Genomic DNA, 26,701 nt, shown 5'->3' on the forward strand with positions numbered 1-26,701 from the left:
ACGCCATTCTCCTGCCTCAGCTTCCCGAGTAGCTGGGACTATAGGCGCCCACCACCGCGCCTGGCTAATTTTTTGTATTTTTAGTAGAGACAGGGTTTCACCGTGTTAGCCGGGATGGTCTGGATCTCCTGACCTAATGATCCGACCGCTTCGGCCTCCCAAAGTGCTGGGATTACAGGCGTGAGCCACCACCTGGCCGGGAGTGGTGACCTTCTGAAGTTGAGAGCTCTTCCATCACAGGGCTCCCTAAGGGCATCTCTGTTCCTAGTGGGGAAACCCTCAACCCACTTGGCTCTCCTTAGCCTGAGACAGGCAACTTTCTCCAGCTTTTACTCTTCGCTGAATTCTCACGGGGGGTTTGGGGGTATGTTCAGGGTCAGGAGCGACGTTGGGGGCCCGGCCCGCTGGGCGCTGTTCATGGGTAGCTGGGACCAGACAGAGCAGGGGCTTCATCATCACCTGCGGGGACATGCATTTCTGGGGCCACCCCAGACCTCCCGGAGGATGCTGATTGACACTGTCCAGTTTGAGAACTACTATGTCCAGGGAGCAGAGGCCTCCCCGATGCCCCTTGGGTAGTATCTGGCCCAGGGCTTTTCTGGATGAGAGGATGGGCATATGAGCACATGGAACTGGGGTAGGGAGGTCGGGGCACCGAACAAGGCAGAGGCCGATGGGGAGGTGGGGGAGGAAGAGGGGTCCCTCCTGGCCACCCTGAGGGGAGGGCGACAGTAGAGATTTGTTCGGGAGGCACAGGACGAGGCTGGCCGCTAGGACTGTGCACTGAGGGGCACCGACCGTCAGGGGCGCGCTGCGAGTAGATCCTCGAGGAAGAGCAGCGGACCATGCGCGAGGGGGCGGAGCCAGGAGGCGCGCGGCGACCCCTGCGGGCTACTGCTTGGGGCGCGGCCGGCGGCGGTTGCTCATCCCATCCGGGTCCGGAGTAACCGCCGCTGATGCCAAAGCTCGCCAACATGGCGGACCTGGAGGCCGTGCTGGCCGATGCCAGTTACCTGATGGCCATGGAGAAGAGCAATGCGACCCCTGCGCCCGCGCCAGCAAGAGGACCGTCCTGCCCGAGCCCAGGCACCAGTTGCTCCGGCCCGCGCCGGCCCCCACGCGGCTGCCAGCGACCCCCTGGGTCTGCGAGGCTAAGGTGCTGATCCGTCGCTGTCCCAGTGAGGGTGGCACCGCGGAGCGGGCGATGCGGGGCCAGCCTTGTCGTTCCAGTCTCTGAAATGGGGCATCGGAGAGCCGGTGGGGGGTACTAGGGGAGAGAGCGCTCCGAAGTGCCCAGCGCGGCACCCTGCGCGCAGCGAGCGCCCCTGCCAGGGGCTGGTTATGACTTGGCTGAACCAGCTCCATCCCTGTGGCTCCATCCCTGTGGCTCCCTCCCGACCAGCCCTGCCCTGTCCTGTCCTGTCCTGTCCTCTTCCATTCCATGGTTCTACCTGTTGTATTGGTGTGGTCCCTGTCGACTCCTTGCCTGTCACTCCTTTGGGCTCCATTCTGGTCGCTCCTTCTTCTCGGGCTCTGCGGTCCCCCTTTCCAACTCCATCCTCTCACCTCCCTCTGGGCCGCTTACCTGGGGACTGCAGGCTTGTTGCTTATCGTCCGAGGTAAACTGCTGTTTTCAGTGCTTGCTCTTCTTGAAGTCGCTAAGTCTAGTCACCTTTTTAGGCTCTTCTATTTTGTGCCCAGGCAGGATTTTGACCCACTCAATATTCTTTTTGGTGTCAAGTGTGTCCCCTGAGCTACTTTCCTCAACTTGTAGATCTACTGGTGGCACTTCATTAAAAAATTGAAACGGGAGTCACTTAAGTCACTTGAATGGGTGATTCCGGACAGGAATTTGTTGTTAAATTATCAAAGGAGGGCTCGATTGAATTGGCGAGGGGCTCGGTGAGGTCCATACCAAGTTGCAATTTTCTCTCAAATGATTTATTATTAAGGAACTAGTAAATTTTTTTGCTGGTTCATATCATTAGCACTTCCCCAGAAAAAATAGTTCGTCAGGTTAATGGTGAGTTTTAAATAGTGTATCAAGGCTTCAGCGATGGATTTTTTTTTTCCTCTAGCTCCTTTTTCCTAATTAACACCATCATGAGTTGTACAGCTAATGCGGTTCCTTGATGCTAAATAGCTCTTGGAATTGATGCTCAAAAGAGGCATTTTCTTTATGGTGAATTTGAAACCATGCAATTCTGTAAAATATTGGAATCTACACCAAAGTTACTGTCCATTTGAAATCATCAGTCCTTCAAGCGTTAGGCGCCGAGATTGCTTAAATGTTACCTAATGCTAAGTGATCATCATCTGATCTTTTTACAAGTCCATCTATGAGCCCTATGATACAGAGAATACCAGTCCCCTTGTTATTTGTTGTGAAAAGCTAAACTGTGCAAATGAAGACTTGCTTGCTGGATATTTTTGGCCTCCTTTTCCTCCTTAGCCCAGGCCTCTTGTTGGTCTTGCAGGGTGTGCTACTCTTTAATAGGCAATGCCAAGTAGTGAAAATCAGGGAAAAGTGCAAACCTGTCTGCGATGTCGTGAGTTTAACACCCCTATTCCAGAGTGTAGCAGATCTGAAGCTAATTGAAAAAATCAGTGCTGCTTAAAATTTCCGGCAAGTGGGAAACTTACTTAGAGAATAAGAACTCCTATATCAAACCTAAATTTCACCGAAAAAACTGTCCATTTCTATAAATGTGGTAGAAAAAGGCTTAATTCCTTTTTCTCTTGCCTTTCCTAGTGCCCCCCCACCCCCCAAAGGCAGGGAGTCCTAAATATGTAGGGTTTCTATATATATAATTGATAAATCTCAACTCATGGGCAGTTTTTTTTGGGGGGAGTAGAATATAATATTACTAAAGTTAGGAACTTCTGTTCAGTTTTTTTTTCCCCCCTTGGTATTTGGAACGTAATGTGACTTTTGCTTTTTTAGTGTCCCTCTTAAGAATGTACTTATGTGCTTAGGGTGTTCGCTTCCTTGTATGAATGCCTTTGTTTTTCAGTGGTATTCTTTGGTAATGCTTTTAAGGCAGAGTGACAGCCAGCATATTTCTCATGGCATTTTAAAATTGAGAAATTACCTTGTGATCCGCCCACCTCAGCCTCCCAAAGTGCTGGGATTACAGGCATGAGCCACCGCGCCCGGCCTGGAGAGGAATATTTCAAGTTATGCACCAATCACTTAGTGATTGAAGCTAGACAATTACTGAATAAATTCCGTGTCCACTAATGAAGAAAACTAGGCCACTTGCGGTGGCTACACAAACAGAAAGATGCAAACTATGGTATCACTATGGAGACTATGTTTAGATAGATCTTCAAAGGTAATCACTAACAAATTACTGTAACACCAAACATCATGTGTTCTATGCATTATCCTATATTCTATATTCATTCTTTGTTATTCTATATTCTATGCATATAGAATAATAAGAGTCATCCATACACTATTTGTTTGTGGTTAAATAAAATCTTCAAGCAATTACACTTTAAAGCAAACATGCTTCTTGGCTCGACTCTGTGCATTTCACACTAGTCTATAAACTCCATGAAGGAAGGGGCTGTGACTGGGTTTGTCATAGTATCCCTGTGCCTGGCTCATAGAAATGGCTCTACAACTATGCACTGAGTTCATGTCATAAACGGTATCATAAATGTCCTTTAAGGACTGTCAGTCCTCCTTGAAAATTATAAAGAATCTTTAAAATGTCATTTCAGCCCTTCCTATCATATTGTATGAATACTTTGAAAGGACAAGCTTTGCAATAGGTGATCCAACATTTGCAATGTCCAGTAAACAGAAATGAGACTCCAGGGGAAAGATGAAGTTCACGTTACTCAACCTCTTTCAACTATGTGTGATTTCGAGTCATCTGAATTTCATTCTGTTTTTTAAAAAAGAGTAACAGAGTAATACAGCCTACAGTAAAAGTCGTCTGAATTGCTCCAGGGCTTAAGATGTTGACCTTTCGTGGGCCTTTGCTTATGAATTAGACTTTACTTAAATAAAAGCATTTCTTTTCCAATGTGACATAAAACAACTGGCCTGCACATCTAAATGCTCCTGTTTTAACTGGGCCTGCACAGGGAGTCTGTGGGTCACAGTCTACTACTCCCAATAGGGCCCATTATCAGCTACACTAGCTCAACAAAACATTTCAGTAAACTAAAGCAGCTATGCCATCTGGATAAATAGTCAGCTTTTCCAGGATTTGCACTCATTGGTTGGTTAACTGAATAATGTGTCAGCATAACAAAATGTTTGCCTCTTGCCATCTCAAAGAAGCAAAATCTCCCCTAGGCAGAATGTTCCATTTTCTGAAACTCTCCTGTAATAGCAGGAAGCTGCAAACCCAGTGTTTCATTTAAATTAGCTAGATATTTCATTCTGATGCTCTTCTGTTTAAAACTGGAAAAGGCAAAGTAACTAAAATAAGGAAGCACAAAGAATAGTGACTGCAAATAATTTGCTGGAAATAAAAAAAAATCACTAAAGACAAATTAAAATGTAAGCTTCTCATTCAGATATTAAAAATGCAAATCTGAGCATCTCTTTCAAGAATACCAAAAACTGGTGGTCACATGGCTTGCTCTTTAATGAAGCTGAAATAGAAACTCCTATCAAAAACCTTTTGACTCTAATCCATTTTACCAACAGCATGAAGTCATATCAGCCATTTAAGTCATTATGCTGAGGCATTTTAACATGCAATTAACTTTCTTAAAGGATCTAGAAATTCCCTAACCCCCAACCTCCAAATCAAATATGTAGGCTACTAACTGCCATCCAGTGGTAGAAAGAATTTTGCAAGATGTTTTACCTGATAATCTCAATGTAACAGAATCCTAACACAGCCCAAGGAGTGACTATTACTATGTAAGTGGCTACATTACACAACTAAAGCCAAAGCCACTAAGATAAGTAGAAAACAGGCCGGGCACAGTGGCTCACGCCTGTAATCCCAGCACTTTGGGAGGCTGAGACAGGTGGATCACGAGGTCAGGAGATCGAGACCATCCTGGCTAACACGGTGAAACCTTGTCTCCACTAAAAAAGCAAAAAAATTAGCTGGGCGTGGTGGCGGGCACCTGTAGTCCCAGCTACTCGGGAGGCTGAGGCAGGAGAATGGTGTGAACACGGGAGGCGGAGCTTGCAGATGGTGCCACTGCACTCCAGCCTGGGTGACAGAGGGAGACTCCGTCTCAAAAAAAAAAAAAAAAAAATCCTCTCTGTTTAGGCTGTAGAGTTTTCTGTGTCTTCATTCTCCTGTGCTCATAGCCTAATTTTGAACTGAAAAGTCCATGTTGGAAGCACAAATAGCCTTTAGAAAGAAAGTATTCCTTATTATTGATAGGAGTATTTCTATGTGTAAGACAGCAGTAGTGCTCTTCTTTTTCATTAGGGTACAAATTCAAAACATAAATTGTAATTTGTCATTTATTTTGTGTTTATTACAGTAGATGGTCATTTATTTCATGTTTTTACAGTAGATGGTCATTTACTTAGAGTTTAAGAAAACCCCACTAAGATTTGTAGATAGTGTTTTATAGTTTTATATGTATTAACTCTTTTTAGGTTTTATAATTATGCTTGGTAATAGGTAGAAATTTTAAAAAGGACAAAAAATTACTCCAGCTTCATCCATGTGGAGACATTGAGAGGTATATTTTATGTATTTGAGGACAATTGGTTTTCTCCTTAGATACTAGTATCTTGACTGTGGTGCAGGGAGTAGCTTTCAGCCTTCCAGACTCAGAAACTAGATTTTATTGTATCACTGTACTAAGCATCTGTCTCTTATTGTGAAACTCACATAATCAGCCAAGTCCGCCTGACTAAATTATTCTCTTCCTATAGGCCTCTGGTTCTTATTTTAAGGTTAAAGACCCTTTTGAGAATCCTATTAAGTGAGAGCCTCCCCCTCCCAAAAGTGCGCGAACTCATGCAGTAGATTTACCTGAAAAGCTACACCATAGCTAGAATGTCCAGTTTGCTACATTGCATTGAACACTGGCTCCTGTAGGAGCCTCCGTGCCCAGCGTCTGTGTGGCTAGAGCTCTCTCTCATGGGTCGCCCTTGCTACATGACCGTCGGAAGGTGGTGTAGCGAGCACAGACCCATGTGGATGAGTCAGATGGTTACTTGGGACCGAGTCACGCTCCACGGGAGCGGCTTACACTGGATGTCCAGTACTTGAAATCCCTGACTATGGGTGGCCTCGGGACAAGTCATCTTTCCGTATTTTCACGTTTCCTGTTGTAGCTGCTGGGCACGCCTCTGCTGGATTTGAGAATATAGTTCATGAAACCACTGCCAAAGCTGCCCACACCAGAAAACTTTGGCATTTCTCGGCCCTTTGTGTTATGTATTGATTTAAAGTTTTTATTCTCAGAGAGCAAGCTTTTTTCTTTATTTAGAGATTCTTGGAAATGGCTCCGTAATACTCATCATCTTATTTTAGAAGGAAATTCAGGTTCAGGGAGAAGCTAATTGCTCAAGGTCGCATTGATAACAAATGGCACAGTTGAGCTTCAAACCCAGGTTTTCTGAATCCAAATTCAGCATATTTTCAGAAAAGCCTTCAGACTGTCTTTTTCCCGGTGAATCTTATTTTATGAGGAGGGGGGACTCATGGATTTGAATAGAGGAGCACTGTCAATTTCAGACATTAGTACAGAATTTTAAAATGCATTGTATTCATTCAGTAAAGATTATCAACTGCAGGGGTCTGAGGAAGTGCTCCAGTAGCATAATTTCACTGGCCACGTTAACTTAATAATAAATACATTAATAATTCTCTAGAAGAAAAGATGTCATAGATTCCATGTTAAGTAATAAGATTGTTATTAATAATGATGGCAGTGTTATAACTTGAGAAAAGCTACATGTTGTGGGTTCTCAATATTTTCTTACCCCAAACATCTTTTTGTGATTTTAGGTGCATTCTTAATTAAAATTCATCTCCATCCCTGCCAGTGGGTGAATGAGTATCCTTGACTTGAATACGTTTGTCAGTTACTCTCGATACACAAAGGATTTTTTTTTTTTTTGTGAGACAGTCTCATTCTGTTGCCCAGGCTGGAGTGCAGTGGTGTGATCTCGGCTCACTGCAACCTCCGCCTCCCACGTTCAACCAATTATCCTGCCTCAGCCTCCTGAGTAGCTGGGACTACAGATGTGCACCACAACATCTGGCTAATATTTTTGTATTTTTTGTAGAGACAGGGTCTTGCCACGTTGCCCAGGCTGGTCTCGAACTCCTGGCCTCAAGTGATTCAACTGCCTCAGCCTCCCAAAGTGTTGGGATTATAGGCATGAGCCATTGTGCCTGGCCCATAAAGGATTTTTAATATTAAACTTGGCACTCATTAGCAGTTCATTCTAAATTGTGATGGAAAATTAATGGAGCAGGTTGCATACCTAACCCCTACCCAGAAAGGTTGTTGAGCTCAGCTTGGGGCAGAGTTGTATTTGTCAGGAACACATTAGTAAATCCATTTATGGCTTTTGCCTTTTTCACCTGGTGGTGCGTGTGGAGCTTTTCCTCGTCAGCAGTGTATAGACCTTGTCAGTGTTTGGAATTGCTGCATGAGATGTCAGAATGCTGATCTACTTAACCCTGTGCTCAAAAGCGCAAGTGCAATTGCAGTAAATGTTCTTACACAGGTGCCTTTGGGTCTATATGTGAGCCTTTCTCTGAGGTAGATAGCTAGAAAGAAGTAAGATAGGGGCACATTCTCCTCTACATTTAAGGATAGAGCTGCAAATAAATTTTAATTTTATTCAGAAGCTTTACTGTTAAGACTAATATTATTTTTATTTCAAAAGTATTTCATATAAACAATTATTTCATATATATATATAGGTATATATATAGTCAGGTAAAACAAAAAAGAACAATGTTATTGTTGGTCAGAACCAAGAATTTAAGTGTAAATGAAGAGATACATGAGTACAAGATAAGAGTTAAATCAAAATTCTGTAAGATCAATTTTAAATTGGAAAATTATTTGAAATTCATGATTCTTTTTGAAATATGTGGACTTACCATCCCCAGTCTTTAAAAAAATCCAAGAAACAATTGCATTTCCATCATGTAGGCACCCCATATACCTGCGCCTGACTCCAGGTGTGGGCGAGATGAGCCTGGAACCTCTGTTATCTGTTGTATCAGAAAGCGAAGGCACCATCCAAGAAATGTGGTGGGCACCATCCCTAACAAACTCTGAGGCCAGAAGAAGGGGTTCCCACTGGCTAAAAGTGAGACACGCTGAACATCAAAAGAATATGGCTGATACAAACCCACTGTGGTGGGCAGAATGATGCCCCCCTGAAATATCCACATCTTAATCCCCAGAACCTATGAACATGTTCTATTCTATGACAAGGGGGCGTTAGGGGTGTAGGTGGCATCACAGCAGCTAAGCTGCTGAGTTTGATAGAGAGATGATCCTGGATTATCTAGGTGGGCCCTAGTGTTACCCCGAGGGGGGCGGGGAGTTGGTGTCAGAGCAATGTAACATGAGAGTGAGTCAACCAATCACTGCTGGCCTTTTGAGGAAGGAGGAAGGGGCCATGGACCGAGGAATGTGGGCAGCCTGTAGAATCTGGAAAAGGCAAGGAAATGGCCTGTCTCTTACGGCCTCCATGTAAGACCGCAGCCCTACTGACACTCTGACCTCAACCCAGGGAGGCCCATTTCAGACCTCTGACCTGCAGATCTGTAGAAGTCAATTTCTGCTTGATTTAAGCCACCAAGTTTGTGGTTAAGCAGGAGAATTGCTTGAACCCAGGAGGTGGAGGTTGCAGTGAGCCAGGATGGTGGCACTGCACTTCAGCCTGGGTGACTGAGCAAGACTCCATCTCAAAAAAAAGTTGCTTTTTTTTTAAATAAAAAATAAGGGCTGGGCGTGGTGGCATACACCTGTAATTCCAGCACTTTGGGAGGCCGAGGCGGGTGGATCACGAGGTCAGGAGTTCAAGACCATCATGACCAACCTGGTGAAACCATGTCTCTACTAAAAATATAAAATTAGCTGAGTGTGGTGGTGCGCGCCTGTAGTCCCAGCTACTTGGAGGCTGAGGCAGGACTATCGCTTGAACCCGGGAGGCGGAGGTTTTTGCAGAGGTTGCAGTGAGCCGAGATTGCACCTCTGCACTCCAGCCTGGTGACAGAGCAAGACTTGATCTCAAAAAAAGAAAAGAAAAGAAAATTAAAATAGTCTCGCTGGGCATGGTAGCTCATGCCTGTAATCCCAGCACTTTAGGAGGTCCAGGAGCTTGAGACCAAGTTGGGCAACATGGTGAGACCCCATTTCTACAAAAAAAATACCAAACGAAAATTAGCTGGGTGTGGTAGCACATGCCTGTGGTCCCAGCTACTCAGGAGGCTGAGGTGTGAGGATCACTTGAGCCCAGGAGATCAAGGCTGCAGTGAGCTGTGATGGCGCCACTTCACTCCAGTCTGGGTGTTGGAGTGAGACCCTGTCTCAACAAACAAACAAACAAACAAAAAATCTTATATTTACATCATAAAACTAATCACAAACTACTAGACCAGCTTCTAAGGTAGAAACGCTCTACCTTAGAGGGAAGGAGAAGCCCTGGGTGGACCAGACGGCCACACCATGAACCCTCCCAGAGACTTTAGACAGAGAGAGGCACTCCACAACACCCCACTCTCCCTCTGCCGTCTCTCACCCCCTCCTCTGTCCACACAGGTCAGCCCAAGGCCACTCCCTCGGTCACTCCATTCCCGCCATCCTCTGAGGAGCTCCAAGCCAACAAGACCACACTGATGTGTCTCATGAGTGACTTCTATCCAGGAATCTTGACGGTGACCTGGAAGGCAGATGGTACCCCCATCACCCAGGGCGTGGAGATGACCACGCCCTCCAAACAGAGCAACAACAAGTACGCGGCCAGCAGCTACCTGAGCCTGACGCCCGAGCAGTGGAGGTCCCGCAGAAGCTACAGCTGCCAGGTCACGCATGAAGGGAGCACCGTGGAGAAGACAGTGACCCCTGCAGAATGTTCGTAGGTTCCCAACCCTCACCCCACCCACAGGGGCCTGGAGCTGCAGGATCCCAGGGGAGGGATCTCTCTGCATCCCAAGCCATCCAGCCCTTCTCCCTGTACCCAGTAAACCCTCAATGAACATCCTCACGGTCAACCAGAAATCCTGCTTCCTCTCTTCATTTCTTATCTCTCATATGATTTGATGCTTCTCCTGGATTCTCAGTGTGGCGTTGGGGGAATCCTGGCACCAGTGGGAAAGTAACCTGGAGGAGAGGATCACAGCCTCCCCGGGGTGTCCCCTGGGGAAATAGGCCAGGATAGGAGGAGTCGGCTCACTGAACACCGGTCCCTCCATTCTCTCCCTCCTTCCCTTCCTCCTTGCAGCTCAACCCCCGACTTGCTGCCTACTTTCTGGAGGGAGCTATTTCTGGCTGAGCCTCCAGATATGCCCTCTGTCCCCATCCTGGTCTGGACCCTCTACCCATCCATGGCTCTCTTTCCTCAGCCTGCAAATCCTACTCTGGAGCTGGAGCCCCTCTGCTTCTGGCCCTGGCCCCTGGAATGCCCTCCTTCTCTGCCCAACTCTCCACCCCTGAGAGTTGGACTGTCCAGTACACTCCAACACCATCAAATTCGTGAGCTCTTACACTTTGGGCCCACTTTGATTTTTCACCTGACAGCTGGTTCAGATGTGTGAGAAAAATAGGAGGAAGCAAGGAAGGAAACACACATAAAAGGCCTGCAAGAGGCTCGGGACACTTGCAAAGATAGGCTCAGAGCTCCCCAGGAACCAGTGCAAGAAGGGTTAATAGGTACTCCATCATTTCTATCTTTCTTGTTTTTTTTTTTTTTTAGATGGAGTCTCACTGTGTCGCCCAGGCTGGAGTGCAATGGCACTATCTTGGCTCACCATAACCTCTGCCTCCCACGTTCAACCAATTCTCCTGCTACAGCCTCCTGAGTAGCTGGGATTACAGGTATGTGCCACAATGCCCAGCTAATTTTTGTATTTTTATTAGAGATGGGGTTTCACCATGTTGTTCAGGCTGGTGTGCTCCATCATTTCTAAGAGATTAAACAAGTCTGCTCGAGGGAAGTTGGTGTTTTCAATGCTGAGGCCAGGCATCTCTTCATAATTAAAAGTGGGGATGTGTTTTACCCAAGGCCTCACTACTGATGGGATTTGGGCTCTGACATGTGCACAGGTGACCTCCTGGCAGCCCTAGGACATGGAGATTTTCTCGGATGCTTGGCACAGAAAGTCACTGGCCATCTTTGGAGGAAGCATCATTTTTGGGAAACACTTCTCCATTGGATCCTGAGCCTCAGCTGGAAAACCACGTCCTGTGTTGGGAATTTCTCTGGGAGGCTCCCTGGGTCTGGGGCTCCAGCTGCTCTCTGAGAAGAAGGTGTGGGGGTAGAGAACATGGCCCAGTCACACCCAGCCCCTCCTGCATGGTTTCTGCTGAGCAGGGTGTTAGAGGGGTGGGGGCACCAGCAGTGGTCAGGCCTGTGTTTCTGCGGGTGGGGCCAGGGAGGGACCCTCGGGACATCCTAGGGAGTCTCTCCCATGGCTCTGTTTGACTTTGCTGTGGCTGCTGCTGTCACAAATGATCCCTAATTCAGAGGCTTAAAACATCACACACTGATTCCCTGGTCTGGAGTCAGACGTCCAGAATGAATTGTAGAGTGCTAAAATCAGGGTGCCAGCCGGGCCAGGCTCCTTCTGGGGGCTCTGAGGAGAATCCATTTCCAGGATTTTTCCAGCTTCTAGAGGATGCCCTGGGCTCCTGGCCAGAGCCAGAGCCAGCATCTTCAAATCTCTCTCCCACTCTTCTCTCTCTCTCTCCCCCCACCACCTTCTCTCATCCTCTGTCCTTCTCTCCCTTTCTCTCCCTCCCCCCACCACTCCTGCTCTCACTCTGACCCTCCTGCCTCCTTCTTTCCCTTATAAAGACCCCACCTTGGCCAGGCCTGGTGGCTCACGCCTGTAATCCCAGCACTTTGGGAGGCCGAGGCGGGCGGATCACAAGGTCAGGAGATCGAGACCATCCTGGCTAACACGGTGAAACCATGTCTCTACTAAAACTACAAAAAATCAGCCGGGCATGGTGGCAGGTACCTGTAGTCGCAGCTACTTGGGAGGCTGAGGCAGGAGAATGGCGTGAACCCAGGAGACAGAGCTTGCAGTAAACCAAGATTGCGCCACTGCACTCCAGCCTGGGCGACAGAGCGAGACTGTCTCAAAAAAAAAAAAAAAGAAAGAAAAGACCCCACCTTGGACCCACCCAGATAACCCAGGATCATCTTCCACCTCAGGCGCCTTCACGTCCTCACATCTGTAAAGTCCCTGTGGCCACACAACACAGCACAGGGACAGGTCCCGGGACTGGGACACAGCCATCCCTGGGCCTAATTCAGCCACCCACAGCTCCTTTCCCTTCTTCCTCTCTCCTCCGGGTATAAGAAAGGAATGCAGAGAGGTTGGTTGTTGCGGGAAGTCAGGGACCCCAAACAGAGGGACCGGCTGAAGCCGCAGCAGAAGAACATAAATTGCGAAGATTTCATGGACATTTATTAGTTCCCCAAGTTAATACTTTTATAATTTCTTATGCCTGTCTTTCCTGCTATCTCTGAACATAAATTGTGAAGATTTCATGGACGTTTATCACTTCCCCAGTCAATACTCTTGTGATTTCCTATGCCTGTCTTTAATCTCTTAATCCTGTCATCTTCATAATCGGAGGATGTATGTCGCCTCAGGATCCTGTGATGATTGCGTTAACCGCACAAATTGTTTAAACAATATGAAATCTGGGCACCTTGAAAAAAGAACAGGACAACAACGATGTTCAGGGAACAAGGGATATAACCATTAGGTCCGGCTGCCTGAGAGCCAGGTGGAACAGAGCCATATTTCTCTTCTTTCAAAAACAAATGGGAGAAATATCGCTGAATTCTTTTTCTCAGTAACGAACATTCCTGAGAAAGAATGCACTTCTAGGCCTATTAGGACGAGGAAATTCCCACCTAACAAATATTGGTCAGACAGGTTGTCTGCTCTCAAACCCTTTGTTTCCTGATAAGATGTTATCAATGAGAATGCCTGCCCGAAACTTCATTAGCAATTTTAGTTCCCGCCCCCCATCCTGTGATCTCGCTCTACCTCCATTTGCCTTGTAATATTTTATTACCTTGTGAAGCCTGTGATCTTGTGACCCACACCCTACTCATACACTCCCTCCCCGTTTGAAAATCACTAAGAAAAAACTTGCTGGTTTTGCAACTTGGGAGTCATCACAGAACCTGCCGACTTGTGATGTCTCCTCCCGACACCTAGCTTTAAAATTTCTCTCTTTTGTACTCTTTCTTTATTTTTCAGACTGGCTGACACTTACAGAAAATAGAAAAGGACCCACGTTAAATTATCGGGGGTGGGTATCCAAAATGGGGTGCCAGATGTGGCCTTAGACAACTGAACTCTCTAAGCCTTTGTTTGCTCATCTGCCTGAAGTCACTGAGTGCTGGGACTGTTTCAGGCCCATGCAGTGCCTTACCCTTAGAAGGGACTTAATGTTGAATGAAGGGGAGGAATTTTAAAATCCACATAAAAAACATTGTGTTTTGTTTTGTTTTGTTTTGTTTTTGAGATGGAGTCTCACTCTGTTGCCCAGGCTGGAGTGCAGTGATGTGAGCTGAGCTCACTGCAACCTCTGCCTCCTGGGTTCAAGTGATTCTCCTGCCTCAGCCTCCTGAGTAGCTGGGATTACAGGCATGTGCCACCATGCCCAGCTAATTTTGTATTTTTAGTAGAGATGGAGTTTTGCCAGTTTGCCCTGGCTGGTCTCAAACTCCTGACCTCAGGTGACCCACCTGCCTGGGCCTCCCAATGTGCTAAGATTACAGCTGTGAGCCACTGTGCCTGGCCGTTTTTCTTAAAATATACTAATCTACAATGTCACTCCCCCTCCATGCTTGACTTCTACCTTTACCTTCTGATAATCGCGATCATCTTGTGGGGATCAAGATTCTCCAGGATTACATTTTGGCCCCACATTGAGCAGTTGTGGGACCTTGGGGAAGTTACTTGATTTTTCCATCTAGATTTACGCTGTAAAATGTGTACAATGGGACTGTTTCTGAGGGTTAAATGAGTATGCCACAGTTGCAGCACTGTCAGGCACATAATGCTTGCCAGATGTTGACTGTTCATCCTTATCCAATGAGGATAATGGTACCCCACTGTGGGGTTCTCAATTTTGTATAAGAAGATAAGGCTTTATGATTTGTTAGTGAAAGAAATATCTGAGGCCAGGTGTGATGGCTCACGCCTGTAATCCCAGCACTTTGGGAGGCCGAGGCGGACGGATCACCTCAGGTAAGGAGTTCAAGACCAGCCTGACCAACATGGTGAAACCCTCATCTCTACTAAAAATACAAATATTAGCCAGATGTGGTGGTGTGTGCCTGTAGTCCCAGCTACTCGGGAGGCTGAGGCTGGAGAATCGCTTGAACCTGGGAGGTGGAGGTTGCAGTGAGCCGAGATCGTTCCACTGCACTCAAACCTGGTCAACAGAGTGACACTCCATCTGAAAGAATAAATAAATAAGTAAATAAAAGAAATATCTGAATACCCCTGCCATGGAAAGAAGAAACAGAGGGAGAAAAGGGAGTTGGTAGGTCCTAGCATTACAGAACTGGGAAGGATGTGTTCCGTCCCTATTTTATAGACCAGGAGGGGAAAGTGTGATGTGTCCCAGGCTTTCATTCAGGATACACAGCCATGACTCTCTATTGAGAGTGGGACCAGGGCCCTGGGGGTAGCTATGATCAAGTTGCAGACAAGAACTAACACTTGTAGGACAGGAGAGAAGCATTTAGTTAGAAAAGCATTCAACAATTTGCATATAACTACATTTGGTGAGCAAATGAAAGCTGTCAGACTCTGAAAAACAGAAATGCTGGTGGAACTGACTTTAGTAACTGGGGCTTCCTTCCTTCCTCCCTTCCTCCCTTCCTCCCTTCCTCCCTTCCTTCCTCTCTCCCTTTCTTTCTTTTCTTTTCTTTTCTTTTCTTTTCTTTTCAAGACAGTTTCACCCTTGCCACCCAGGCTGGAGTGCAAGGGCGTGATCTTGGCTCACTGTGCAACCTCCACTTCCTGGATTCAAGCAATTCTCCTGCCTCAGCTTCCCGAGTAGCTGGGAGTACAGATGCCCGCCACCATGCAGAGCTAACATTTTGTATTTTTAGTAGAGATGGGGTTCCACATAGAGCTAATGTTTTGTATTTTTAGTAGAGATGGGGTTTCACCATGTTGGCCAGGCTGTTCTCGAACTCCTGACCTCGGTGAGTCCACCACCCCCCACAGCCTCCCAAAGTACTAGGATTACAGGCGTGAGCCACTGTGCCTGGCTGTACCAGGGTTTTACATTGAGTTTTTTGCCAAGTGTAACTTCTAATAACAACCCCCCTGCACTTTTCTCAGGACTGGAAAGCTCAGGCAGCCCAGGGTGAATAAAAGCCTGAGTAGTGCAGTCAGCACAGAGGGGCAGGGTGGCCACAAGGTGGGCAGCAGCAGGGATGGGCATTGTGAGGCCTTGGGTGGGGCTGTGGGGCTGGACATTGTGAGTCACTAGCCTGGCCTGGCTGTTTCCTGGTAACCAGGTGACATAGGAAGCTTTGTGGGTTATAGGCATCAGCCAGGGCCAGCAGCCCTCAGTCGGTAGCTAGGAGGAGGAGGAGGAGGAGCTCCGACTGTGCTGTGTCCCAGCAGTTTTTGTGCCTCCCGGTGCTTGTCGTGTGTTTCTTTTTGAAGTAAAACAGCAGATCCCCGACCTCATAGACCCAAACTAAGTTGGGGAGGTAGTGGCAAATTAAGGGCTGAGGCCCCAGATCTGCCTAGAGTCAAGCTGCTTCTACAAGTGCTGTGCCAGCCTCAGTAGTGTGGCTGCTCGGGCAGCACCGTTTCAGTTTCATCAAAGGCTCAGGCACGAGTGGAGAGGCTGTAGATATCCCATGGGGAATATATTGACCTGTTGTGTGTGCCCCAAAGTCAGTTCCACCTGTGGCTGGCACAGGGCAAAGGCAGCATCCCCTTATGAATTTGATTTTTATGAGGCTGTGGCTGCTACAAAATCAGAATCCACTACTGTAGAGCCTGGCAAGCTGGATGTGGGAGCCACGGAGGGCCACGACCTGCAGCACATCAGCAACCAAAAGATGCCCACAGGTAAAAAAGCCATGGGTTCCATTTACTCTCTGGCACACCTCTGGCCACCCTCACCCCCTTCCCATACCCTCATCCCCAGAGACATCCTCAGCTGCCAGCTCCCTCCTGCCCATAGCCACCTTTCCCAGGTCTGGGCATGGGGAACAAAGGTTGGCTCTGCCTCTTGTCTTAGATACTGAGGCTTTTTTGATCTAGTCTCTTCCTTTTCTCAATGAAAATTCAAATACCCCAGTTTTGGAGTCCCCATCCCATTCTCCAGCCTTGCTTATCCAGCTGGTTTCGTACCTAAATGAAGGAACAGGTAAGGGCCAGATTGTTTCTTTTCTCCCATCCCTTTAGGTAGCTAATAATTGGGATAATTCAGTCCCAAATATTTGAATTTGTTTGTTTTAGATGGAGTCTCACTCTGTTGCCCAGGCTGGAGTGCAGTGACGTGATCTTGGCTCACTGCCACCTCTGCCTCCTGGGTTCAAGCGATTCTCCTGCCTCAGCCTCCTGAGTAGCTAGGACTACAGGTGCGTGTCACCTCACCTGCCTAATTTTTTGTATTTTTAGTACCGGCGGGTTTCACCATGTTAGCCAGGATGGTCTCTATCTCCAGACCTCGTGATCCACTTGCCTTGGCCATCCAAAGTGCTGGGATTACACGCGTGAGCCACCACGCCTGGCCAGAGATTTCTTAAATTCAAAATTCAAAATTATTGTTTTATTTTTTTTGAGACAAGGCCTCACTTTGTCATCCAAGAGTGCATTGGTGCAATCACAGCTCACTGCAACCCTGACCTCCTCAGGTTCAGGTGTTCCCCCCACCTCAGGCTCCCAAGTAACTGGCACTAAGGCATCATGTCAAGCTAATTTTTCTATTTTTTTTTTTTGTCGAGATGGGGTTTCACCATGTTGCCCAGGCTCAGTTCACTTTTAATAGTAAAGGACACCTCAAATGTTTAGATATTTGCCTTCAGTTTGGGCAATTATGAATATAGCTATTAAAAACCTTGCTGTGTCTTGTTTGGAAACATAATTTTTATTTATTTATTTTTATTGTTATACTTTAAGTTCTAGGGTACATGTGCACAACATGTGCAGGTTTGTTACATATGTTTACATGTGCCATGTTGGTGTGCTGTACCCATTAACTCATCATTTACATTAGGTATATCTCCTAATGCTATCCCTCCACCTTGTCCACTCCCCACAATAGGCCCCAGTGTGTGATGTTCCCCTTCCTGTGTCCAAGTGATCTCATTGTTCAATTCCCACCTATGAGTGAGAACATGCGGTGTTTGGTTTTCTGTTCTTGTGATAGTTTGCTGAGAATGATGGTTTCCAGCTTCATCCATGTTCCTACAAAGGACACACATTCATCCTTTTTTATGGCTGCATAGTATTCCATGGTGTATATGTGCTACATTTTCTTAATCTAGTCTGTCAGTGATGGACATTTGGGTTGATTCCAAGTCTTTGCTATTGTGAATAGTGCTGCAATAAACATACGTGTGCATGTGTCTTTATAGCAGCATGATTTGTAATCCTTTGGGTATATACCCAGTAATGAGATGGCTGGGTCAAATGGTATTTCTAGTTCTAGATCCTTGAGGAATCGCCACACTGTTTTCCACAATGGTTGAACTAGTTTACAGTCCCACCAACAGTGTAAAAGTGTGGAAACATAATTTTTAAAATGTAACTAAAGGAATACTTAGGATTGTGATTACTTGCTTATATGATAAGACCAGGTTTTTCTTTGTAAGAATTTTGGGGCTGGGCACGGTGGCTCATGCCTGTAATCCCAGCACTTTGGGAAGCTGAGGCAGGGAGATCACGAGGTCAGGAGATCAAGACCATTCTGGCCAACATGGTGAGACCCCGGCTCTACTAAAAATGCAAAAACTAGCAGGGCGTGTAATCCCAGCTACTTGGGAGGCTGAGGCAGGAGAATTGCTTGAACCAGGGACTCAGAGGTTGCAGTGAACCAAGATCACACCACTGCACTCCAGCTTGGTGACAGAGCAAGACTGTGTTGTAAAAAAAAAAAAAAAAAGAAGAAGAATTTTGGTAGAATTTTTTTTTTCCAGTGAAACCATATGAATATACTTTTTTGGTTTTTCCTTTTTTCAAAAGATTATTAATTATTGATTCCATTTTTAAAATAAATATAGGCCTATTCGAATGATCTATTTTTCCCCAGAAGACTTTTGGTCTTCTAAAATAGATAAAAAGGAGTTAGCTCATTTCATCTAATGGATCAAATCGTGGGCATAGATGTGTTCAGAATATTCCTTTATTATTGTTTGATTTAACTCCTCTTCAATTGATACTATTAGTACATTGTAACATCTTTCTTTCATCTATGGGTAGCCAAGGTAGAGGTTTATCAATGTTACTGATGTTTCCAAAGAACTGGCTTTTTTCCTCAGATGATTTCCTGTTTTCTATTCCATTGATTTCTGCAATCATTGTTTTTTTTTTTTTTTTTTTTTGAGACGGAGTCTCGCTCTGCTGCCCAGGTTGGAGTGCAGTGGCCGGGATCTCAGTTCACTGCAAGCTCCACCTCCCGGGTTTACGCCATTCTCCTGCCTCAGCCTCCCGAGTAGCTGGGACTACAGGCGCCCGCCACCTTGCCCGGCTAGTTTTTTGTATTTTTTAGTAGAGACGGGGTTTCACCGTGTTAGCCAGGATGGTCTCGATCTCTTGACCTTGTGATCCACCCGTCTCGGCCTCCCAAAGTGCTTGGGATTACAGGCTTGAGCCACCGCGCCCGGCCTCAATCATTGTTTTTTAAGTTTAGATTATGAATCTAGATTTTCTCATTATTGACACCGCATCATGAATGTAGCTCACTGAATTCAATTTCACTGAAACGTACACTAAATAACTAAAATAATATGTATGTTTCACCCCATTTAAAAAGTAAAACAGGATAGATGATAAATGTAGTAGCAGGATATGTAAATCCAGAGAATTAAATGGTCTTGTAACATTTTGAAAAATGAGGGGATTGGCCTGGACCTTCAAATGGGCAGGAGGTGTGATGACACAGTCTCACTGAACCATACAGTGACTTTCTGTAGTAACCATTTTTTTTAACACGAATATTTCACATTGGTTAGGCTGCCCTAGCTAGAAAGCCAGGCTCTTTCGTTTCTTTCTGTTTCTCCCCTTTGCCTTCCTTCCACGCCAAGAAGAATGGTCCAGCAGCAGCTCAGTCCATGCTTGTCAACCACCCACCTCCATACACTCCAGCCCCGGTTCACATCCCCCAAGGCTCCTTGTGGGATTCCTCAGCACTGACTGTCACTCGTATGTTCTCCTAGTTTGTGTTCCAGACCTGGAGGAGTGTGACCTTGATATTCTGGAAAATAAGATGTTACCTGACATGGTAAGATGCATTCCTTCATCTGGAAGAGAAATGTTCTTTTTCTGAGGCTTCTTCCCTTATTAATGAAATGAAGATATAAAAATCTGACCATGTACATAACAGATGACTAAGACAATTTTCTTGGGGGGAATATCAAGCGAATACATCTTTGATTGCCATTGTCAATCAAGCCTCAGTTGGTTGTGGGCTCTAGCGACCAGCCATTTGAGTTTATGACCAACTGAGGCCTGATTGACGATGACAGTGAAAAACGACAGCATCACCTACAAACTGTCTGGTAGTGAGCTTATTTCTTAGTAGCAACTTTTTCTTCTTGCAAAATAATTTTGTATTTGCCAGCCAACTTGGACTTGCAAATATTCCATGAAAACCCATTGCCTTTTCCACAAGCATTTTCTATGCTTTACCTGGGGGCCAGTGACTTGATTACTGTTTGACATGTGGTTTTCTAATGTCACCAAGTGAATAAAAGACCTGTACAAATGGGACCCAGCATGATCGGCTCCTTATGGCATTTTCTTTCTCCTATTGCAGATGAACTATACAGCCCAAAATTCCTACTGTAAGTATTATTTTTTATTATTATAAAAAGCTTTATTGAGACATAGTTAACATGCAAAACAATTCACTCATTTCAAGTGGGTGATTCAGTGTTTTTACTATATTTCCAGGGTTGTGCAACCATTGTTACAATCTCATTTTAGAACCTTTTCATTCCCCCTCAAATAAACCTCATATCCCTTAGTAGTTACTCCTCTCTTTTCCCCAACCTCCCTATACCTCTGGCCGTAGGAAGCCACTCATCTACTTTCTACTGCAGTAGATTTGCCTACTGTGGCTATTTCTTCTTCTTCTTTTTTTTTGGTTCTTTTTTTTTTTTTTAAGTTCTGAGATACATGTGCAGGATGTACAGGTTTGTTACACAGGTAAAAGTGTGCCATGGTGGTTTGCTGCACCTGTCAACTAGGTATTAAGCCCTGCATGTATTATCTGTGTATGCAGATGCTCTCCTTTCCCCATCCCGACAGACCCTAGTGTGTGTTGTTCTCCTCTCTAACACCATTCATAGTCTAAGACCACTCCCTTGCTGATGACAAATCTAAGTGATGGGTCGCGGGGGACTCTCTTGCCTGTTTTTGTCTGGAGAGCCTGCCTGGCTTCTGGTTCCTGATAAGAGTGAGGACCTGGAGTGTAGTGTGAGAAACAGATGGCTCAGTGAAGAACTGTGATCATCCACTACAGTCCCTGGAAACAGCCATATCATTTAGATGGTGTGGGTTTGTGTGCAGGAGGGTTGGGAGGTAGCTAGGGGTGAATCCATGTGTAGTGAGTGTGAGTGTGTTTGTAAATGTGTGTTTTCCCCCAAAAATGTGGCCCCACATGCCCAGCACAGTACAAGTGTCACTTTTCTTGAATTCCTGGCCTATGCGGTCCTCTCACCTCAGCCTCCCGAGTCATGTCTTCTAATAAAAAGGAAGAGAAACGTCAGCACCACCATACACTTTACATAAATGACCTCTTTCCTCCCTCACCCCAGCTGTACCTGAAGGTCAGTTTAATATCCCTACTCCTTAGCTGGAGAGAGTGCAGAAAGGAGTGAACCCAGATTCTGACCTCCTGAATGGAGGAGGCAAAAGTGAACCCAGAAATGGGTCCCAATGTTGATGGTCTGTATGACTCACCTGTGTCATCACTCAGGCTTGGTGACAGGACCCCACACCAGGGAGTTCCAGCACCTGTGTGTGCCCCTGGAACTGTGTGGCCTATAAGCTGCCAAACTTTGCCCATCATCAAATGGGGCTCCAGTGGTCACATAACCCTGGGTAGCAAAAGGTACAGGGAACAACAGACGTTTGTTCACAAACGTTCACCACAGCATGGACATTACTGTGAAATACACATAGAAAGCCCACAGGCTTCTGGTCAGCTCACAGATGCTGAGAAGTGTAAGGGATCATGTAGAACAGTGCAGGTCAACATCTGTTAGTGCCGGGCTCATTCCTCAGCACTTGGTCAAAGCAGGGAAGGATCAGGAAGATATTGCATTGTATTTAATAACAGGACTACCTCAGGCCTTAGAAATGCTCCAATCCATGGCTGGGCATGGTGGCTCATGCCTGTAATCCCAGCACTTTGGGAGGCTGAGGCAGTGGATCGCCTGAGGTCATGAGTTTAAATGAGCCGATATCGACCCACTGTACTCCAGCCTGGGTGACTGAGCGAGACTCCATCTCAAAAAAAAAAAAAAAAAAAAAAAAAAAAAAGAAAAGAAAAAAGGAAAAAAGAAAGGGAAGAGCAGAGGAGAAATATCACAGGATTAGTACTCATATCTCTGAGACCCCTTCTGAGTAGGAGTGAGCAGGACCTGGCCTCCTGTCTGCCGAAAGCATGGTGTGGACTTCATCCTAAATGCCTGAAGAATGGAGTTTCATTGCTTTCTCTTGTCTTCTCCATCTCTTGGTGCGATGATGACAGTGACACCAGCAGAAATTGGTGAGGAGGCAGAACAAGAATCAGGTCCCCACTTTTATGACATGGAGCAGACAGGACACAAGTCAGCAGGGATGGACTTCAGGGTCAGGATAGACACAGACAGGCCCCAGGCCTCATCTTCCTGGGGCTGGGACAGATGAGTTTTTCTTTTTCCCCTCTTCTGGAAGCCACTTGAGGAATGGTCCTTGAGGAGACACTGTTGACCAAGGGTTGTCTGGCCCAGAAATGTGTGTGTTTTGTTTTGTTTTGTTTGTTTTGAGATGGAGTCTGTCACCCTGGCTGGAGTGCAGTGGCACGATCTCAGCTCTTTGCAACTTCCACCTCCCAGGTTCAGGTGATTCTCCCGCCTCAGCCTGCTGAGTAGCTGGAATTAGAGGCATGCACCACCACACCCAGCTAGTTTTTATATTTGTAGTATAGTCGAGGTTTCTCCATGTTGGCCAGGATGGTCTCGAATTCCTGACATCAGATGACCCACACACCTCAGCCTCCCAGAGTGGTGGGATTACACGCGTGAGCCACCATGCCTGGCTGACATGTGTTTCAACTGGACAGAGCCCCTAGCACTGGGTCTGTAGCTGCAGCACTCCCGAGTAGCAGGGGAGGTGAGGAGGGACACGAGTTCCAGTGCACCAGGAGCTCAGCAAAGGGATGAGGACTGATTCCAGAGTCCAGCTTATCCTTGCAACTCTTCTGTGGAATCCAGAACACATCAGTTTCCACTTATTTTATAGAAGGTTTGGAATCTTCAGTGTCAAACTCTATCTGCATTGTATCTTCCCACAGGGTGGATAGAGGAACCCTGGCTATAGGTGTTTCCTGCCAGGGCAGTGACTGTGTCTTCCTCATTAGTCCTTACCCCAGAGTTCAGTCCTGGGGAGAACATGTTAGGCCCCATGGGCACTGTAGTGAACCCATCCCTGGGATGAGTTCTAGGTCAGCCCTGGGCTGGGATCTAGCGCACGTGTGGAAATGTTCCCTTCTCAGTCTGTCCAGCCTGTTGAGCCCTACACCAACCCTGGAGCCTGCCCCAGCTTCTGAGTCAGGGTCCCTGGAGATGAGGTTGAGCTCCTGAGGACAGTGAGGTGCCCCTGCCCCTCGGCTCCTGCTCCTCTGATCCTGTCTAGACAGGGTGTGCAGGGCCACGCTCTTCCCGTGTCCATGCGCACCACCTGCTGGAATCCTTCTGGACCTGGATGTTGTCCTCATTGTTGTCATATCCCCAGGCCTACACAGTGACTGGCCCTTGTGTAGATGCCCAGAAAGTAACCATAAATGTATGGTAGGAGCAGAGCTGCAAACTGTTTCGCTAGAAAACACTAGGGGAGGGGAGTCATGTCTTCCTCATGTCTGGATCTCCTGTGCCGTCTAATGTTCTCAGACATACATGTGCCTCCTCATAAATACATTTAAATATTTACAATTAAAAGTTCAGGGCCAGGCGTGGTGGCTCACACCTGTAATTTCAGCACTTTGGGAGGCCAGGGAGGGTGGATCACCTGAGGTTAGGAGTTCGAGACCAGCCTGGCCAACATGGTGAAACCCCGTTTCTACTAAAAATGCAAAAATTAGCCAGGTGTGGTGGTGCACGCTTGTAATCCCAGCTACTCAGGAGACTGAGGCAGGAGAATTGCCTGAATCCAGGAGGCAGAGGTGGCAGTGAACCAAGATCATGCCATTTTACTCTGGCCTGGGCAGCAAGAGTGAAACTCCATCTTGAAAAAAAAAAAATCAGAACCTCATCACAACAGCCACCATGCAATGGCCCAGCAGCTTTCTGTTCATGCAGCGGAGAGATTTCCATCCCCGCAGAATGCTCTTTCACATCTGCTGTGAGCCTGGCTGAGGGGCCGATTGTTGGACTCCCCTAAGTCAAAGCGTACACATCAAAGTGGGAATCTCAGGGCTATGAGATTGGAGGTGAGACCTATAATGGGCCAGTCGAAGGAAAAAGTTGAAACGTGGTTCCTTCAGTTCCTGTTTCTCACTTGAAGGCTGACAAGTGTGAGCAATGCCTTTCTAGAGACCTCTGATGCCACAGAGCCCAGGGAGAGTCTGACAACACTGAGGGAAGGGCAGAGTGATCTCGTGTAACCCAGTGTGGCCTCACCTGGAGTAGAAGGGTCAGCGAGTTGCTCTCTGGAATAACTTCTTGTGGAGTTTTTGTCTCTAAAGATTGGCCAATGGACACCGTCCATGAGGGCAGCTGCAATGAGGCAGACCTGCGGGTGGAGAATGATACTCTAGGAGGATCTCTGGGAGCAGTTGGGTGACACTTGTTATTTTGGAACCTAGGAAAAGGGTGAGGAAGTCAGAATCAAAGGAAATATGTGTAGAAGTCTGATTTGTTCCTTTTGTATTTTAATAAGATAGAGGTGAGACAATTTGTGTCCGTGGGCTTTGTGTGCTGTGTTTGTAACCTTTTTTTTTTTTTTCTTGCTCTGGTGTTTAATGGTTACTTTCCAGAAGACCGGTTTGTCTTGTCTATGTCACAGCAAACATCGAAGCCTTGATTTTTGATTGGTTAATATCTTCTGGGACTTGGGAATGCAAGAGTCTTATTAGGTCCAGGCACTGACTAAGATGTGAGGTATCTGGTGAGACTCCCTCATGCTCACTACTTGACCATAGTTGTTTCTCTGAGATAGTCTCAGAATCTTCAGTCCCACACTCCATATGCCGCATCCAGCAAAGCTCTCTGAGGGACTCACAGTCTCCAACCACCAGGGCACTGACATTAACTCTGTGTCCTTTTAGGTTTCCCTGAGGACAGCCTGAGTTTAAAATCTCTATCACCAAGTGAGGAAGACAATGATTATGCCCAGGTAAGACCTTCTTTCCTTGTCTTCTAAGGAAATGTTGGTTTCCTGATGTGAGAAACAAACTCACCCATTCACACCCAAAGAATGAACTCAGAGGCCTGCAGAACAGAGAAAGTGAGAATTTTGATGGCCTTGCAAGATTGGGTGTCAGATGGGCAGACACACCCAGAACAATTTCAACAAGCAATTTATCCCCTAGTGTGCAGGACTGTCTCCTTGTTCCTCGTAGGCTGAGTACTATGGGGTCATAATCTTCCCAGATGTCGCATATTGATTGTTGGTTAGGAGCTTTAGGTATTTTTTATTTAGGGTTGTCTTACTGCATTTTGTTGCAGCGCACAATGCATTGCCATCCTAGTCAGCTCAGGGGTTCTTCAAGTGTTTGACTTATGACCTAAGTAGCTGGGCAGACTGATAAGAACAGACAAAGCGAGCTATTTTGCAGGCTAGTAAAATTTCAACTTTGACTAAACTTTGTTCAAGTGATGGGAACTAAGTGGGGAGGAGGGGGGCCCAACAAGCAGGCCTTGCCCATCCAAGCCGGAGCCTGGCATATCCTATTTCTTCTGTGCTTTGCTGACCTAAACAGGTTCAAGGCACTTTGTTTTAAATATGGACCACTGTATACTTTATTTCCTTCACCTGATTTCTTTCATTCTCAATTAACTTTGACATAAGCATATGATGAGGAACATAAAGTACAACATACACAATAGTCCTTGTTGGGACGGAGTTCAGTGGGAGTGTCTTCTCATGTAATACATGACATGCTAGGGTGTTTTTGAAGGGCAACATCCATCATCAACTGTAATGCAGAAGCATTTTCCTCCACGGTAGTTTTTCTCTTTGGATTAGGCCTTGTACATTTACCAATCTAAATCAATCAAACATAAATTCTGTGGGAAAAGCTCTTGTTTTTTCCACAGGTGTCCTCTATGCTAGAATGTTTGGTCTTTGACCTTTGACTCAACCATTGTTTCACAGCTAGTTTTCTGAAGTCATCAACAGACTAACAGATCTGTGTAAGGGGTACAGCAGAATTGATCTGATCCTCATAGCATCTTCTTTTGTCTTGTTGCAGATTTTACCATCACATGTCCAGGGTACGTACCTTCAACTAACTCACTTTCTGAGAAACAAACTTCCTGGCTTTAATATATAGAAACCTGAGTCTGGGTTTCTATATTTGCTCTCACCAGACCTTAATATTGGGGGTTTGGTGAGAGCAAATGATTTTGCAATGTATAACTATCACCAGAGGGGCTGTAGAAATGTGTGTGAACCCAAGGACCAACCAGGAGATTTTCTGTGAGCCAGTGTGTCTTCACCTGGAGTAGGAGAAGTGAGTGCAGCTCTCACTGACTTATCCTGATGTTGGTGGGTCTAAAGAGTGGATTCTGGAGAATCTCAGCAGGGAAGAGGATGCCTTTCCAGGTAGGCAACAAGACATCAGGTGGGATCTAATAAAACAGCATTTCCAGGAACTTTAGGTTATACCTGTTGCTTAGGAGGCTGAGGAGGGTGTAGAAAGAGAAAATGAAAAAGTAAATATAAGCAGAGTTTTTTCTTTTCAGAGTTTAATGTCATCATGGTGAGGAGTACTATGTTTATGGACTATTGAGTATCCTGTGTTTTTGATCACCTCTTCTCTATTATTTAAAGATGAACTTTCTGAGAACAACTGCTCTTTTCTGCCCCAGCCACTGCAAAATGTCAGAACTTTTGGTTTGGGACACAGTTCTGTCACA

At 46.1% G+C, this 26,701-nt stretch overlaps 1 protein-coding gene across 4 annotated transcripts in view; it reads left to right on the top strand.

Annotated features, from left to right (window-relative positions):
- Positions 1 to 29: 29 nt before the first annotated feature.
- Positions 30 to 26,701, top strand: part of LOC119627094 (uncharacterized) — a 63,858-nt gene continuing 37,186 nt past the window's right edge. Inside the window, exons 1-8 of one of the 4 annotated variants that reach the window (XM_073006875.1) lie at positions 30 to 1,156; positions 9,733 to 10,048; positions 10,886 to 11,007; positions 16,083 to 16,259; positions 19,574 to 19,638; positions 20,173 to 20,200; positions 24,889 to 24,956; positions 26,035 to 26,056. In XM_073006875.1, the coding sequence (XP_072862976.1) occupies positions 16,250 to 16,259; positions 19,574 to 19,638; positions 20,173 to 20,200; positions 24,889 to 24,956; positions 26,035 to 26,056 (193 nt within the window). In that variant the 5' untranslated portion in view covers positions 30 to 1,156; positions 9,733 to 10,048; positions 10,886 to 11,007; positions 16,083 to 16,249. The remainder of the gene's footprint in view (positions 1,157 to 9,732; positions 10,049 to 10,885; positions 11,008 to 16,082; positions 16,260 to 19,573; positions 19,639 to 20,172; positions 20,201 to 24,888; positions 24,957 to 26,034; positions 26,057 to 26,701) is intronic. The other 3 variants (XM_073006876.1, XM_073006877.1, XM_073006878.1) reach the window with 3 other exon arrangements.

Source organism: Chlorocebus sabaeus, chromosome 19, assembly GCF_047675955.1.
Source record: "Chlorocebus sabaeus isolate Y175 chromosome 19, mChlSab1.0.hap1, whole genome shotgun sequence".
Classification (NCBI taxonomy): Eukaryota; Metazoa; Chordata; class Mammalia; order Primates; family Cercopithecidae; genus Chlorocebus; species Chlorocebus sabaeus.